Below are 16216 nucleotides of genomic sequence, written 5' to 3' on the forward strand. Positions count from 1 at the left end.
AGATTATATCAAGAAACCTCATATGATTTCTGAAACAACTCAAAGCAAAACACAGAAAGTGAAGGGAACGCGTAACCGAATCTGCTACTCTAACAAGTAACGCATTCTAAATGTCTAAGCCCGTCTCTGACTTAAAGCTAAAGAAATCAACCACGCAACAAATAATAACTTCAGGGTATTAATAAGACATCTTAAAATCAAAGCCGATCATCGCCGATAGCTAAATTATTTTTCCTGGAAACACGTAAAGGCAACAGATTTAGCAGCAGCCAGTCACGTGTGTTGTTATCTCCAATACAAACACGACTAAGCTTTTTCTAACCAATCAGAGGCGAAGTAGGCAGGCGTGTAATCTGATTGGTTAGAATGCGGCACGGAAGACGAAGCAGAAACACATGGGTACAACAGTAGCTAGTGGTCGCGAATCTACAGAAATCTGTTTTGGTGAAACATGTTTAAGTAGCTCCAGGCCTGCTAACTAGAGTGTTTACTATCACTGACCAGAGAAGTCATTTTTTCTTTGTTTATGGTCACCAAATACCATGCGACGTGTTCTGTTTGTTAGCTTGTTTTGCTAACTAAAAGGCTAATGTTTGCTGTAATAACTACCAACGTCAGGTCTTGATCGCTAAGAGATGGAGACAGCGGTCCTGGTAGCTCCAGTCACAGCTCTGGAATTCCTCCAGGATGAATTTCTGCTGGCAGGTGGGCACCTGTGAACAAAGGATTAGTCTAAAAAGTTAACATCTGTATGATGCTGCCACTCTGCTAGTACCTGATCTGTTTGAATGTGTGCAGGATTGGGTAACACAAATGTGACTTTGATTTGTTATTCCCCTCTTCCCTCCTGGAAGGTGAGGGCCCCATCTTGAAAGTGTATAGTCTCCAGCCTCGCCCTAAACCGTGTGCCTCACTCAGTGTGCTCCAGCACAGCAGAATCCATGGAGTGAGACCCAGACGTCAGGCAGGTGGCCCAGCACAGACCTCTGCTGCAGGACATGGTCAGTATCACCAAATGTTTGCTTTCACTGTTTTTAAAATTCATTTCTTTGATTTGGTCTAGTGAGATTATTATTCTGTTAGGATATATAAATTTAAGACTTTGAGTAAATATAATTGACAGATAGATTTGAGCCAAGGGACAATGATAATAACTTCAATGGTAAATGAAGATAGAATCTTGATCCTAACGGACATTATTGTTGGCTAGTTGAACAACTAATTGGTTTTGGTAGAGTTTGTATTTACTGACAGCCCCCCTGTTATTTTTACATTTTATATTGTGACTCTCATAAATTCACTAAACGTCTTCTCATATGTCAATCCCCAGAACTGAGTTTTATCAAAGAACCCAGCTTCTATGACCTAGCAGTATTCGGAGGTAAAGTTGTGAGACTGGTGAGGCTCCATGTGGATCTGCGCCTGGAGATCCTAGGTCCCCTCTTGCAGCTACAGGACTGGGCCTTGGATGCCCGCTGGCTCTCTGGAGACAAACAGTCTCTTCTCTGTGTGGCTGTAGCCCACAATAGTGCTCTTCTCCTGGACCTTGTTACAGGGACTCCCGTTGTTCAGTGCTCCTGTTTGGAGGGGTGTCTGCTATACTCTGTCCTCCTTCTCGTACATGAGTCTTGGGCAGATACTGTCCTAGTAGGAGGGACTGTTTTCAACCAGCTGGTTCTCTGGAAGCCTGGAGGAGGAGAACAGACTGATCATGAATATAAGGCTCCTGTTGAGAGACGTCTGTTGGGCCACAGCGGCGTCATCTTTAGCATCGCGTACCTCCAGGAGAAAGGCTGTCTGGCTTCTGCTTCTGATGACCGCAGTGTGAGGGTGTGGGGTGTTGGTGTGTTAGGGGGGCCTGGAGGGAAATGCGGGGACTTGAACCCAGCTTGTTTAAGGGTCCTATATGGACACCAGGCTAGGGTTTTCTCAGTGTCTCTCACATCAGGGAAGGTGTTCAGTGCTGGTGAAGATGGGGCCTGTTTAGTCTGGGACTGGGCTGCAGGTGAGAAGGTGGTACGAACATTGAAGGGACACCGAGCAGGGGGGGTTCGTGCATTAGCGGTCAGTAAGGGATCTGGAAATGAGGAGAGGTGGGTGGCTACAGGGGGGGCAGATGGAGGGGTGAGGTTGTGGAGGGTGAAAGAGAATGAGGAGAGGAAGGAAAAAATAGAGGAGGCAGCGAGGGAGAAGCTAACTGATGTGAAATTTCTTGGGAAAGGGATGCCTAAGGTGGTTCGTATAGCAGGAGAAGAGGATGAAAATGCAAGTTGGAGCCAGAGTAGATTTGTGGTTTGCACTGACCAAGGCATAGTTTACCAGTACAGCAATGGACAGTGGGAAATGATATGGGAAGGGACTCCTGAGTTTCAGTCTTACTGTGTAATGGAAACTGTATCCATCAGTGTAAAAAACTCTACAGCCAAAGTTCTTCTGTGTGCTGTGGGAAACCTCAGTGGGTCCATACAGGTCTTCCCTGTTTCTCAACCTCAGTGTGGGATTCTTCTTACAGGTGGATCAGGGAAAATCCATAGTCTCATTTGGCAAGAGAGAAAAGGAAGTGTGTGTTTGTTAGCATCAGGTGCTGAAGGACTTGTCTATCGCTGGCGTATAGAGGTAAAACTAAATGAAAACTATTCCTTAGTTCTCAGTGTAAATCTTCTTTCTTCTTTCCTCCTTCCTCCATGTGCCAAGCGCTGGCTGACAGCTGCAGTGTGCCTCCAGTCCAGGCCAGAGAAGGATCTCTGGGTGTGTGGGGACAGGAGAGGCTCCCTGCTTTTGTTTCAGGAAGGAAGAGAACAAAAGAAGGGAAGTGATCTAGAGGTGAATAAAGGTTTGCTGACAGGCACAGAACAGACTAAAGGCAAAGAAAATGGAAGTGATGGAGATGAAAAGAGCTGCAGTAAGGATGACCTAAAGCTGCAGCCACTGAGCTGCTTGTTTGGGGTGCATGGAAAACAGGGTGTAACTTCAGTGTATGAATACCAGGGACTGCTCTATAGCACTGGCAGGGACGGCTGTGTGAGAGTTTTTAGAGTAGACCCAGCACTGCCTGGAAAGACTGTAGAGAACAAAGGACTGCTTCAGCTGGAGGTTCTGCGAGTCCAGCGGGCCTGCAAGGGTCTGGAGTGGCTGGAGAGGGTTTTGATTCTCAAACCTGAAATTCCTGAGAAAGAAGAAAAGGAAGGAGTCAGCGAGGATTGTGAGAACCACCATAAGACAGTGGAACTAGATTTGACAAAAAAGCTGGAGTTTACCCAGGAGGAAAAAGAGGAAGACAGCTTTAGTGGAGAAGAAGAAGAGACAGAGAAGAGCTTGGAAGCCAGGTTTGTCATTGCTGGCTTCCAAGCTGTCCACTTTGTGGTTTGGGACCCAGTGAAGCGGGAGAGGCTGTTAACGGTACCTTGTGGTGGGGGGCATCGCTCTTGGGGTCTCTGGCCATCCTACAAAGGGGTTTGGAGTGGGTATGGAGCACTGGTCTTCATCAAGCAGGGGACTGTCCTATCTTCCCAACCCCCTGGAGAGGAACCAAGCTGGGCTGGGAAGGCAGGACTGACTGGAGGATGGGACCTGAGGGAGGGTGTCCATGGGAGGGGGATTGGGTGTGTGTGTAGGCTGGGGAAGATAGGGGGAACTGATCTGGATGATATTCAAACAACTGGAAGTATGACTGCAACTGAGGGAACGGAGATGGAGAGCAAGGAAGGGCACTGGGAGATAGTAGTGACAGGGGGAGAGGACACTAGCTTGACCGTCCTTGCAGTACATCCTAACTCTGGCAGCATCAAAGTGCTCTCAGTTATTACCGACCACATCTCAGGCGTCCGGACAGTGGCAGCAGTGACATGTCCAGAGGGAGGGAGCAAAAAACAATCACAAACCCTCTCTGTTCTGCTCGCGTCCGCCGGCGGCCGGGCTCAAATACAGTGTTACCGACTGCTGATCGGCTGGGACAGGCGGAGTCTGGTCCCCTCCTGCCAGGTGATCCAGGTGGCCAGTCACCGATTGGATGAACAGTGGGAGAGGAGGCGGAACCGACACAAGCTTGTTAAAATGGACCCAGAAACAAGGCAAGTTAACGGTATTAATGGAGGCTAAAATCAATGTACACAAACTACTCAAGCTGTCTCATCCAATCACCTGTGTTTAATTTATACACATATAAAAATCAGATCTATAAAGATTTTACTTTTTCATGACTACCTAACCTTTAGAGTCTTCTCTAGAAAAAGTGCTCCTGTTTTTACAGATGAAACAGTTTACCCCTGAATCCTTCCCTTTGATTCTACTTCTGTCTTACCAGTTATGCCTTTTTCAGGTACATGTCTGTAGAGCTGGTGGAGGAGAATAGCAACTGTGTTCTTTTGGCTCTGGCCTGCAGTGATGGTGCTATCAGGTTGGTGCATGTCCACGCAAAACTGTCTGAAGCTGTTTGAAATGAGTATTCAAAGTAAATGTAAGGCAAAGCTGTATTTGCAACTTTGATGTTGATGCAAGTCAATATTAGCCCAGTTAATTTCATATATATAATAGATGCACATCATCAGTCAGAATGGCAGGTTGATGTAATTTATATTCAGCTGTTCGTCTTATAATACTGTCCTCACTGTCTCCTCCTAATGGTTCTGTCTCTTCCAGATTGTTTTCAGTCAATGAAGTCAGGCGTCAGATTGATTTGTTGTGGGAGACGTTTCACCACCAGCGTTGTGTGCTCAGTGTCGCCACCTGCAGGTTGGACGATGGAAAAGGCAACAGGTGATCATATGTTTGTTCAAGCCACGTCTTTGTTAGGGGCCTGTTTTTTAAATAAATAAATAAAATAATATATGTTTCATCTTATCTTATTTCTTCTTTCATTTATTTTCAAGACTTAATGGCATTTGAAATATATTAATATGATTAATAATATTCATATGTGTTAGCTCTGTTTGTCTTTTAGAAAATATGACAGAAGTGATATCAATTACTCTCTGACTCTCTCAGGTACAAGCTGTTGTTCAGTGCTGCAACTGATGGGAAAATTGCAGTCTGGGATTTGTCTGAAGCTTCTTCCCTGATCGATGCGTCAAGTGAAGCCACAGCTCCACCAATCCCCTGTCTCAGCATTCCCGCCCACCAGAGTGGCGTCAACTCATTGGCTGTTTGGGCAGAGAAAGTGGGACAACAAAAGGGCGGTTGCCTGGTAACCGTTGCTAGCGGAGGGGATGATGGGCAGCTGACAGTGTCCGTGATTACGGTGCAGTTCCCAGACGATGGGAAGACTTCACCACAATCCCGAAACCAGCCTCAGCTCCACCTTCAGTCCCAGTCACACATGCCACTGGCCCACGCTGCCCCTCTGACCGCCCTGAAGCTCCTGAGTCCAGGCCTCGTAGTCTCCACTTCTTCAGATCAGAGGGTTTGCCTTTGGAGGATCTGCACTACAGGCATCAGCCACAGAGGGACGCTGTGCTCCCACGTTGCAGACGCTGCAGGTCTTGCAGTATGGGAGGGGCAGATGACAGCAGAGGAGAAAGGCGACAAAAACACCAAGATGAGATTTGAGTCTAAGCAGGAGATTGCATTTTGGAGAGATAAAGGGAGTCACACTGAATCAGAAAAACAGGGATCAACAGGCGGGAGATCCAGTAAGAAAACAAGTGATGAGGCCGTGGGTGGAGAACCTGTTGAAGCAGTAAGCGAGACAGGTGACCCAGTTTGTAAGACCACTGATGAGAAAGTAGCTGAGAAAGCCTTGGAATGTGGGAATCAGACTGTGACTGATGGCATGGGGCAGACAGAGAGTGAGGTGAACCCTCAGACTGGTCTGAAGGATTGTGAGAGCCAGAAGACAGCATGGGTGCTGGTCTGTGGCCAGGGCTTCCAGCTGTTACGAGTCAGAAACACAGATGCGGATGTGTGGACAGAGGAAAGAAAGAAAAGGTGAATGACATTAAAATAAAACAATTATCAGTGGTCTTTCTTAATAAACACCTTTTTAAAGATCAGTTATAAATTGTCTATAAAATCACATGATTGCAGCTGCATGAATTGATGCAAAAGCCTTTTTATTTTGGTTATTTTTAACATACATTTTAAATAAAGTTATTTATTCTCCATGTTTATTTATGGAGTGCATTTCAGTTATCAAAGCCCTTTTTGCTTATTGAGCTCAATCAAGATTTCATAGAAAATAGAAGACAAAATAGTTTCTGTTTCTGAAACTGACCAACCAGCAGCAAACCTGTCTGAAGAGATATTTAATGGATTTCATGTTTCCTATGGACTTTCAGATTTGCTTGTCTTGGCTTCTCTGGAATTTGTATCATTAATTTCTGCCAGACTGAAAAAATCCCAACAATATATGAAAGATGTGGGCAGCGCTTGTCTGGAATCAGCCTACATTTGGTGCTCATCAAGGAAAAATAAAATCATTGCTTTTCGAAGAGAACATTAAAACCATCTCTGATGTGTTTGGGCCATCTGTGGCCTCCTTCAGGGAATTGTACCACACTGCACAAAGATGGCTGACATGACTGGAGTTATTTTTAATACAGCATGTTACATCTCAGCAGGCCAGAAAATAAACCATTTGGACTAAAAAAGGGCCTTGAGACTTTAAATTGAGGAAGAACAAGGCCAAACCAAAGATGTCCTAGTGACTACATACACTAAAATCCACTGCATGTCAGGGAGATTTATGGTTTAAATCTGTGTTCAAAATGCCACCTGCTACAAATGTTCACTCCTGAGGGGTAAAGGAAATTAGATCCAGATGTTTTAGTGCTGACAAAAAGAGGTTTAGATGGTTTTTGTTCACAACACTAAAGTTACGAAAAAACAGGAAAGGTTTTTCATGGCGTTGTGGAAACTCTGCTTTAAAGAGAATCATCATACTTATTTGGCTTTTTATTTCTAGTTTTTTTTAATGCTGTCGATGTTTTTCTTGTTTAGTGGCTGCCTTAGAGTTAGAGCTAGTCCAAGACTTAAAGCTGTGGTTAGGTTTAGACTGAGGTTAGGCTAAGGTTTGGGTCTAGGTGTGTGTCTGTGTTTTTCTGTTGAAGGCATTTCCTTTTGTAGTCACACTTTGCAAGAATGCTGAAAGGTGTTTGTGTTGGTGTGACAGAGCATGCAATTGTTTGTGGTCAGACACAGGTTAATGAAAATTTGCTTTAGGATTATTGAAGCCTCCATTTAGTTAAAACAAGTGTGAACATGGTGTGTTGGGCATGTGCATCATGTGTTCCGAATTTCAGTGTAGAAGCAGAAGGTGTTGCGACATGAAATCATTTTGGTGCGTGTGCGCATGTGTTTTTATTTTGTGTGCATCTCTTTGATATGCAAATATAACCATGTCTAATGAAGTGTGAGGCAGCCAGCAGCTTGTTCACCTGTGCCATGTTAAATGCCATTCACTGCAGATTAGAGTGAAGTATGTGGGGAGCTAGGTGGGGGTCACATCACATGAAGGGGCCAGCTGCAGGCATCCATGAATATTTTAATATTTTAGCCCTGTCTCACGTTGCCTTTTGTCGAGCACTCAGCACCTGCCACTCACAACTCAGTGAAATACAGTACAGTAAAGTCGGAGACTGACGACAGATAAAAGGAGGGTCCTGAAAAAGGGATAAACGCTCCCACATCTAATTTCCTTGTTTGTGGTGAGAGACAGAATGGAGCACAGAGAGAAAGCAAGTCCTAAAGTATCTGTGAAAGCACCACTATCACTTACAAAGAAAAGAAAAGGGAGGGGGGAGCCTGAAAGCACCAGTGGCCTACTGGTAATATTAGTCGGCTCACAAAAGAGAAAGAAGTAAAAACAAAGAGACAGAGAGGAGCAAAGGTGAGGCAGACAAAAGTATTATGAGGCACAGAGGACACAGTTACCTCCAATACCAGGAAGTGTCTGTTAAAAATCTTGTTTTTAGTAGAAAACTGTTTTTTAACAGATTATGATTTAGATTCATCATCTTCAGACACTTTGAGAGGAAGTGACTTAAGGAAGCTTGAGAAATCATCAGCGTTTGTAGTGATGAAATGTTGGTAGGAAGGTCTGCATCTTCCTGGTGACCTGCACATCTGCGAGTGCGTGTGTGTGTGTGTTTGTATCTGCGGGGGAGTGTTTGCTTGACGCAGGAGACCAAGGAATAGAGTGCTGCTTTAGGGTGCAGGAGTGACAGCTTACACCATCATACAGGTATATACCCATGTTCTCTTACAGCTGCCTTTTACCTTAACCCTAATCTCTAAACTCTGAAATGTTACTGTCATATAAACTTTGTGTAAAGTAGATGCCCTCCCTCTACTTCCTACTCTCATTTGTGTGACTTTTTCAGTTTGTGCTTCAAACTTACATCCTTAAATTCTGAGCTTACACATTGGACATTTTCTCTGCTACATAACTTGTTGGTTTAGGAAAACTGCAACTTGGGTAAACTACTATATTACTTTGAGTATGTGTATCTGGATTTTGTTTGCCTTTATTACTGTTGTATGCAGCTATTTTTTAATTTTTTTTTTATTTTACACATCTGCATAACTGTCTTTTTTAGGTCGCAGCAGTAATTGTTACCTTTGCCAAGCTGGTATATTTCTTAGGATATCTCTGCTATATAGCAGGATATTTGAAAGGATTCATCATACAGTAACATAGGAGAAAACACATTCACAGCCATGTTAATGCCACCCATGAAGCTGACTGCCACCATGCAGGTGTTATCAGGTATAATGGTTATTATAGTAACAAACTTAGTGTATCATGCTAACATCTGATAATTAACTCTTAATGCGTCATATAGTGGAGGGGTGGGGTAATTAGTGTTGCAGGTGTTTTACCATAAGACAAAGTATTGAGCTGATTGCAATTTTGGTCTGCTGCTGGCTCCAGACCAAAAGTTAACAGATTACCAAAATTAATACATGTGAGGGAAACCTGAGTGTGTACACTGAATTCTACTGCAATCTGTCCAATAATGGCTGAAACCTTTCCCCTAATGAAAACACAAAGAACTGTGTCACAGTGTGTACACACTGTTCCTGCAAATAGTAAACTGTAATGTCGTTTTCTACAAGTGTGGAAAACATTTGTTTTCAAAAAGGATTTCTGCTCTCAGGGCCCAGGATCGGTGATGTCACAAAAACGTCTGCCTGTCATCTATTCATCTGAGAGCAAAACAACAGGTGACCCGACCCATAACACATCCATCCATCATCTAGACCCCCTTAGTCCTAACCAGGGTCCCAGGGACCTGCTGGAGCCTATCCCAGCTCTCTTTGGGTGAAAGGCAGGGGTCCACCCTGGACAGGTCCCCAGTCCATCACAGGGCCACATAGAGACAAACAACCTCACACACTCACACTCACTCCTATGGGCAATTTAGAGTCACCAATCAACCTGACATACATGTTTTTGGACTGTGGGAGGAAACCAGAGTACCTGGAGAAAACCCACACAAGCACAGGGAGAACATGCAGACTCCACACAGAAAGGCCCCTGATGGGTTTCAAACCAGGAACCTTCTTGCTGTGAGGCAACAGTGCTAACCACCAATCCCTCTCCACCCACCCAACCACCCACCCACCCACACCTCTGCCCCCCCAAACACACTCACTTCTTTGTTTTACAGAAGTTATGCTGAAGGGTCAGTCATTAAAACAGTATATGTTGGAGATAATTATCTGTAGTGAACTATTTCACTAAGGGGACACCAGTTAAAACAATAAAATGTTATGCAGTGTTTTTTTTAAATATATATATAAAATAATGGCTCTGAAGTAAAAGACTTTACTACAGTTGTATTACTTCAGTTGTATTTCATAAATAGGTCTTGGCCAGTATATGGTTCTTCACCAAGTTGCTTTCTGATGCTTTAAATGAACTCAGAAACATAAAAAGGTGATTCAGTGTGTTTTGACATACACTCAGTTGTTTATGTTCCTTTGTTTTATCTCAGCCAAGCCACCTCTCTCCTCCCCGGCCCTAAAGCGTCCCCACCAAACCTATCGCAGAAAGCGTAACCAGCAGGAGCCATCCTCGTCCTCCTCCTCCTCTTCTCACCCTCATCAGGGGCTTTGCTCCCTCCTCCTCCCAGACGCCACCGTGGCACCTTGGGGTGGACTGGCTCTCTCTGAATCCTCCTTTACCTCAATCCCCCCTCCACCTCAAGCTGTACCCCCCCCCCCCCCTGCTCCTCAACCCACGCCATCCACCCCTTATCGTGGGAGACACACTGAAGACGAAGAAGCTTCAAGTTCAAGCATTGACTCTGAGGCTGCATCTCCAACTCTGGCTTTCCTCCAGGACTGTGCCGGTAAGAGCGAGGGCCAGTCACGTCTGACTCTGGCTAAAGATCATTATCTTGTAAAATAATCTCAGTCTCTGATGTGTCCACTTTTGTTTTAATTTAAAGGGAAAACTAATTGACCTCAGTGAAAAAAAAACATTAAAGACCATAAAACATCGAGAGGAGTCTGAGACTGTAGACTGTAGACCTCACGTCACTCCAGCAGACATTATGATGACAGCTTATCAGCTATATTACAGAATATCAAACAAACATTAAGTGTAAAATAAATTTTGGTGAGTGACAACCTCTCACAAGAAGTAATTGAAATACGGCCATTTGAGTGTAGTGCAAGTCAGGTCAACCTCATGCTGCTTTTAAAACAGTCAGGTCAAGTAGCTTTTGTTTGTTCTTTCAGCTATTTACAGTAAATGCTACAGTAAGTGCTACATAAAGACAATAAAACAATAAGACCACACATATCTAATAATTTATTAAATATTCATTAAGTAAGAGCAACAGAAGGTACAGAAGTGCACACAAAGTGCATTAGACAATGTTTTCCTGGCTCCTCTGTCGAGGGAAATGTGGATGCAATTAGTGGAACTGGGATTGGCTGGTCGTCAGGCTCATTGGCTCGCTAATGTTGTTAGGGACACCTGTGCTTTCCAGGCCATGACAAACCAGATTGTCTAGTTTTAAAGCCTGTGAGCTCCACCATAACACTGATGCAAGTTAAACTATGATCCCTTTCACTTGTTCTGATTCGAGCTCTACTGGAGGTCGATGGAGCTTTGATGGAAAAAAAAAATTCAATAATATTCATTGATTCTAATCCTGACCAGAACATTTTCTTTCTCCTTGTTTGCCCCTCTCTGTTGCCGCAGGTGGCAGGAGTAGAGGGGTACGTGCAAGGCGGAAGGTGTTACCGCAGCGCCGGGCGCCCCGTCCTCCCCGCCTGCCACCCCTCCATCCCGTCACCAACCTCAGTTTCACCCGGAGCTTCACCTTCTCTTTCTTTGAGCTGCCGTTGCACCAGTCGCCTCACAGCCGTGGAGAACGCATCAGAAACCTGATGCTGCTTTTAAAACAGATACACTACTGAAGAATCAGAGCAGCATGGTCTGTTATTTTCTATTAACTGGAAATGAAAATATATTGTTGTTGAAAAACGCCAATCAATGAAATCAGAAGCTATGTAAATTCTAGTTTTGTTCACCTAAAAAAATATGTGGGTGCTTGATTGATATCTTTTGTTTTGGTTTCTATAGGGTGCACTCTCTGTTTTTCATAACCTGGAGTCTGATGGTTTCATATAGTCTTATGGTGAGATTATGTAGAAGGACTTATATTCATTCAGAGTTTCTGTAACCATTTAACTGAGGCTCTTTGTGTTTCACACAGTTGTGGAAATGAAGCTCTGTTTGACCTCTTTCTGTCTACATGTGCTTCTCACTCTTCATTTCCCCCATAAGAGTCTGTCGATTCATTTCACATTCATTCATTTATACATTTTCTCAGTTAAAATGACTTTAAAATTCACCCAGTGAGCAAAGTGTAACACATTAAAGAAGAAAATTATCATGTCTCTCTCCTGCTCTCACTGTTTTTCTGTTTCTCTTATATAAACACACACACACACACACACACACATTCATGAGTGTATGAAAGCTGAACTGAATGGGGCCGTGAAGGGGCGGAGAAAAGAGGCTGTAAACCAGCTTGAATGTGTAGAGTTCAAAGGTCATCTTCACTTTCCCCACTTTATGTGTGTGTGTGTGTGTGTGTGTTGCACATGAGCTCTTTGTACTTTGCGGCTTTCTGCTGATATGGATTAGACCAGCTGTTCTCTCTCACTGCTTTTGTTTGTTTTGGTTTCCTGCAGGTACTACATCCTGTCTTCTTCATGTACACATTTCACACACACAAGGAAAAGAAGAATAAAGACACATTAAACACACACTGACATTGAAATAAGTGCTGAAGTGAAACTTGATTGTACTGCCAGTAACATCTGACAGTGATTTCAGAAGCGAAGCGTTGAGTGAATGGCCTTCCTCACTGCAGTCAGCCTCATCTTACAGTCTCCCTGGACAAAGAACAGCAGGATGGCCTTGGACAGCAGGTAGAAAAGGAGTTCCTGCATTTTTTGGAGACAATGGAGGCACCATGTTGGTGAGTCAGTGTTTAATGTTTGTCCTTGATGCATGTCAGCATGGGCCCTCTGCCAGTTGCTATTGCTAACAGATGAGTTAGTCCCTTTATCTGACACTGCGTGCATGTGTTTACCTTTTCCTCCAGATATTCTGGACCCGGGTTAAAGAGCTTCCTGCTGGGTTTTGCCTCGCCTGCCATGGCTGCCTGCATCTGACAAAATGCCACTGAAAACTTGGCACCTGGAGTCAGTGTTGGGATCCTGCAGCTGGCACAGGGTCAGGAAGATAATAATCCTTTTAAATAGCAAGACAACACAATAACTTCTCACAGCTTCCTATAGGTGTCATATCTCACCTAATCCAAAAACATCTTGATTTTTAAAAGCCTTCCCATATGTTTATATCTCATGAAAATTAACCATATGCATCAAACTATAACTTTATTGTTCAGATGTAGAACTTTACCAAAATCTGTGTGTTTGTGCGTGCATGCTGTGTGGTGGTTGGGTGTGTCGCCAGTTGTCTGATCCTGTAATCAGAGGCTACACCACAGCAGCAGGCCTGCATGTGATCATGCACTGCAGCTGCCACTGGATTACCTGCACAGAGGTGTGAAGGCTCCAGCAGTGAGGTTCCACCCCACTGATGTGTCCCTGGGCAAGTCCATGAAGCCAGACTAACTCCTGCAGTGCTGGTTTGTGGCTGCTCTCTGACCTGACCCAAGCATGTGGACTTGTTTTCTCATGTGGGTTTAACTGATTAGTCTGTCTGGAAAGCCTGTGATAATAATAATAGAGCCATTACAACAGTTTAACAAGGATAAAGAAACAGTTTGGGGCTAACTACAGGAGCTCACAAGGTTCAAAAAAACATATTAGTGTCATTCATCTCTGTCACCGTCCACAGTATAAACAAGAATCTACCGTAAAACAAAAAAATGATTTTTGTGCCATTTCCCTCCAGTCTCTTTCTATTTTTCCTGCCTCTGTTTATTTCTGAAGCAGGTTCAATAAGTCTGCAAATAAGCACGAGAACATTTTCAAATCCCCTCAGTCTGCAAACAGAAGCCACTCTTTCTCATGATTTTGTACACAATTAAATGGACACCACAGAGCCTTTCAGAAAAAATAACATGCTAGTATTATTTTTTTATATTTTAGTGTCTGAAACATGAAATGTCTTGGAAAAACAGTAGATGTCAGGCTGCTGAGGCTGCTGCGGGATGAGCACTAGTTCTTGGCTCTACAAGGCACAAATTCATGGTTGGCTTCAAACCCGTCCAGGGATGCACCTTGTCACACGTGCATAGGCAGGATTTCAGGGTGTAGGGTGGGTCTGGAAAGTGTCAGGGTTGTGTATCGGCGGTTTGCAGGTGGTGGTTTTCTTCCAGCCTCACTGAGCCATAACCTCAGATGTGCACTGGAGCAGTTTAGACTCTGAGAATGACACTTCAAGATCTGAGTCTTCGCCTGGAAAAGTTTTTCCCTAAAATCTTCCACATGTGATGGGCAAGACATCAGTGTGTGTTAAAGTCAAATTCCAACAGGCACCTTTGTCATGATTTAGCTGCCAAAGTTACCTGTTGGTGTATTTTTGATTAGTGACCACCGCTGTACCAGGAGCTCTGTCAGTTTCAGTGGTTTCCATGGTGATACTCATCAGAGGAAAGATGCTGAATGAGCACTTTATCAACAAGTTGCCTGTGGCATCACTCAGACTCATGAAGTCTCATGAGAGGCATAAAGATGGATAGATGCCACAGTGATGAGCTGATGAATTAATCATAATTACATAAAAATCTGTTTTTATCTTCAAAACCACTAATCACCAGATACAATGTTTCTGTGCACCTGGCCACTGACTAATCACCATTCTGTCTTCTCTTTTTTTGTTTGTTTGTTTGTTTTTGTTTTTTTACATCAAATTTTAAATTTGATTGTCTATTGATGCCAAATCATTCATTCATCATAGTCACAAAAACTACATGTGTGTCCGTGTGTTTCCATGTGCAGGAAGTGGCTGATCTCAAGCTTATATGCAGAATTGGCTGTATTCTTCCAAAACTGGACATTCTGTGCACAAAACGTCACGTCAACGACACTATCCTGTCAGTGCAGATGGATCTGACTGGACAGCTCAGAATCCAGCTGGTGGGACACATACCCAGTGGGTCAGTAGAACGTGGTCATTCTGTTTTTCCTCATTTAAAATTTTTAATGTGTTTTCTATATCTTTTGTGTTGATTGTTACTTTGCCGGGGCAGCATGGTGGCTTAGTGGTTAGCACTGTTGCCTCACAGCAAGAAGGTTCCTGGTTTGAAACCCATCAGGGGCCTTTCTGTTTGGAGTCTGCATGTTCTCCCTGTGCTTGTGTGGGTTTTCTCCAGGTACTCTGGTTTCCTCCCACAGTCCAAAAACATGTATGTCAGGTTGATTGGTGACTCTAAATTGCCCATAGGAGTGAGTGTGAGTGTGTGAGGTTGTTTGTCTCTATGTGGCCCTGTGATGGACTGGGGACCTGTCCAGGGTGGACCCCTGCCTTTCACCCAGAGAGAGCTGGGATAGACTCCAGCAGATCCCTGTGACCCTGGTTAGGACTAAGGGGGTCTAGATGATGGATGGATGTTACTTTGTTGTAGCCATGTGGATTTTGAGGAAAGTTTCTGTTACAGTGAAGCTGCAAATGTTTGAAGAACGTAACACACTACTGAGCTTAAAGCAAATGCATTTCAAGGGAATCATTTTAACTGCTCAGTGACGTCGTCATTAGTGAGTATGATGAAAATCATTGAATAACTCCGTAGCTGGCTCTTCCTTTCGAGTGGTGCTTTGGTTGTATGAGGACGTGAGATTGTAAAGTGCTTGATGGTATTTTTTTAATGCGTTTTAGTTCTGGGTGATTTTTTTTCTTATGTTAATCTGAGTGTTTGCACCTGCCTGTGTTCATGGAGTGGTTGTAGGCCTAATGAAAAAAGGCTGAGAATAGCAAATATGTGCTAGAGCAATATTGCCTGGGTTTGTTTTATCTTCATTTATTTCTGGTCAAATCTTTTCTTCACCTTTAATCATACATCCTAAATGTTTTGTGTTTCCTCTCACATGCCTCTCATTAAAATTCCCTTCAGTCTGTCCTGTCTTTCATCTCGACTTTTGGCTCCTTCACTGTTGTTTTGAATCACATTCCTGTTACATCGTCTCAGAAGAGATTTTCTAAAAGCTCCAAACTGTTTGATTAAAGTTTGGTGTTCTTCAAGGTAACCTCAGTAAAGTTGAGGCTTTATGTGAAACACAAACAGAAGATCCAAGCAGACAAAAATCTGTATTCTCCTCATGACGCTGTCGTCCTGTCTGGTGCTGTTCCTGTTCTCGGTTCATTAGTTTGACAGTTCTTCTGTTTGCTGGGGGTGAGGAGGAACATGGTGTTGGAGCTTTGGTGATTCTTTCAGAATAACTAGAAACATTCAGAAGCTGCATGTCACCAATCTATAGATAACCAGATTATTGATTGCCTTCTGTGAACTTGGTCACTTATTTCAGCCTGGACGTCCATATTTGGGCAGTGGGGTATAAATTAGATAGAGCTGAGCTGACGGGAGCACATGAAACATACGTCTATTTTAGCCTGTGAGTTTATATTAGGAAAGAATGTATTTTAAAACTGAACAAAATATAACTGAGACATGAAACCAGCTTTCTGGGAGAAAATTAATTGACTGTATTTCTATTAGTTTTTCATTATGTGAATTTAATATTCTAAAGGTCATAACGGTGCAGTTAGCCTTTATTCACCTCCAGTATG

The 16216-nt window shown here is 43.5% G+C and overlaps 1 protein-coding gene across 3 annotated transcripts; it reads left to right on the top strand.

Moving 5' to 3' along the window:
• Positions 1–374: 374 nt before the first annotated feature.
• wdr6 (WD repeat domain 6) lies at positions 375–11725 on the top strand. 3 transcript variants are annotated; one of them, XM_026333555.2, is made up of 10 exons: positions 381–705; positions 855–1001; positions 1331–4070; positions 4319–4396; positions 4639–4755; positions 4984–5922; positions 9093–9159; positions 9933–10289; positions 11150–11384; positions 11534–11725. In XM_026333555.2, the coding sequence occupies exons 1-7, from the start codon at positions 636–638 to the stop codon at positions 9106–9108; spliced, it is 4107 nt and encodes a 1368-aa protein (XP_026189340.1). In that variant the 5' UTR covers positions 381–635; the 3' UTR covers positions 9109–9159; positions 9933–10289; positions 11150–11384; positions 11534–11725. The 3 variants fall into 3 exon arrangements, with proteins under 3 accessions (XP_026189338.1, XP_026189340.1, XP_026189341.1); XM_026333553.1 differs by lacking the exons at positions 9093–9159; positions 9933–10289; positions 11150–11384; positions 11534–11725 and adding an exon at positions 6273–7841 and having other exon boundaries at positions 375–399; positions 619–705; XM_026333556.1 differs by lacking the exons at positions 9093–9159; positions 9933–10289; positions 11150–11384; positions 11534–11725 and having other exon boundaries at positions 4984–6100.
• Positions 11726–16216: the final 4491 nt, after the last annotated feature.

The sequence above is a fragment of the Mastacembelus armatus genome, chromosome 7, assembly GCF_900324485.2.
Source record: "Mastacembelus armatus chromosome 7, fMasArm1.2, whole genome shotgun sequence".
Taxonomy (NCBI): Eukaryota; Metazoa; Chordata; class Actinopteri; order Synbranchiformes; family Mastacembelidae; genus Mastacembelus; species Mastacembelus armatus.

Coding starts and splice junctions, on each gene's coding strand:
- wdr6 (XM_026333553.1), top strand. CDS start 636: ATGGAGACAGCGGTCCTGGTAGCTCCAGTCACAGCTCTGGAATTCCTC. Junction 4,756..4,983: donor GACGATGGAAAAGGCAACAG/GTGATCATATGT, acceptor TGACTCTCTCAG/GTACAAGCTGTTGTTCAGTG. Junction 5,923..6,272: donor ACAGAGGAAAGAAAGAAAAG/GTGAATGACATT, acceptor ATGGACTTTCAG/ATTTGCTTGTCTTGGCTTCT.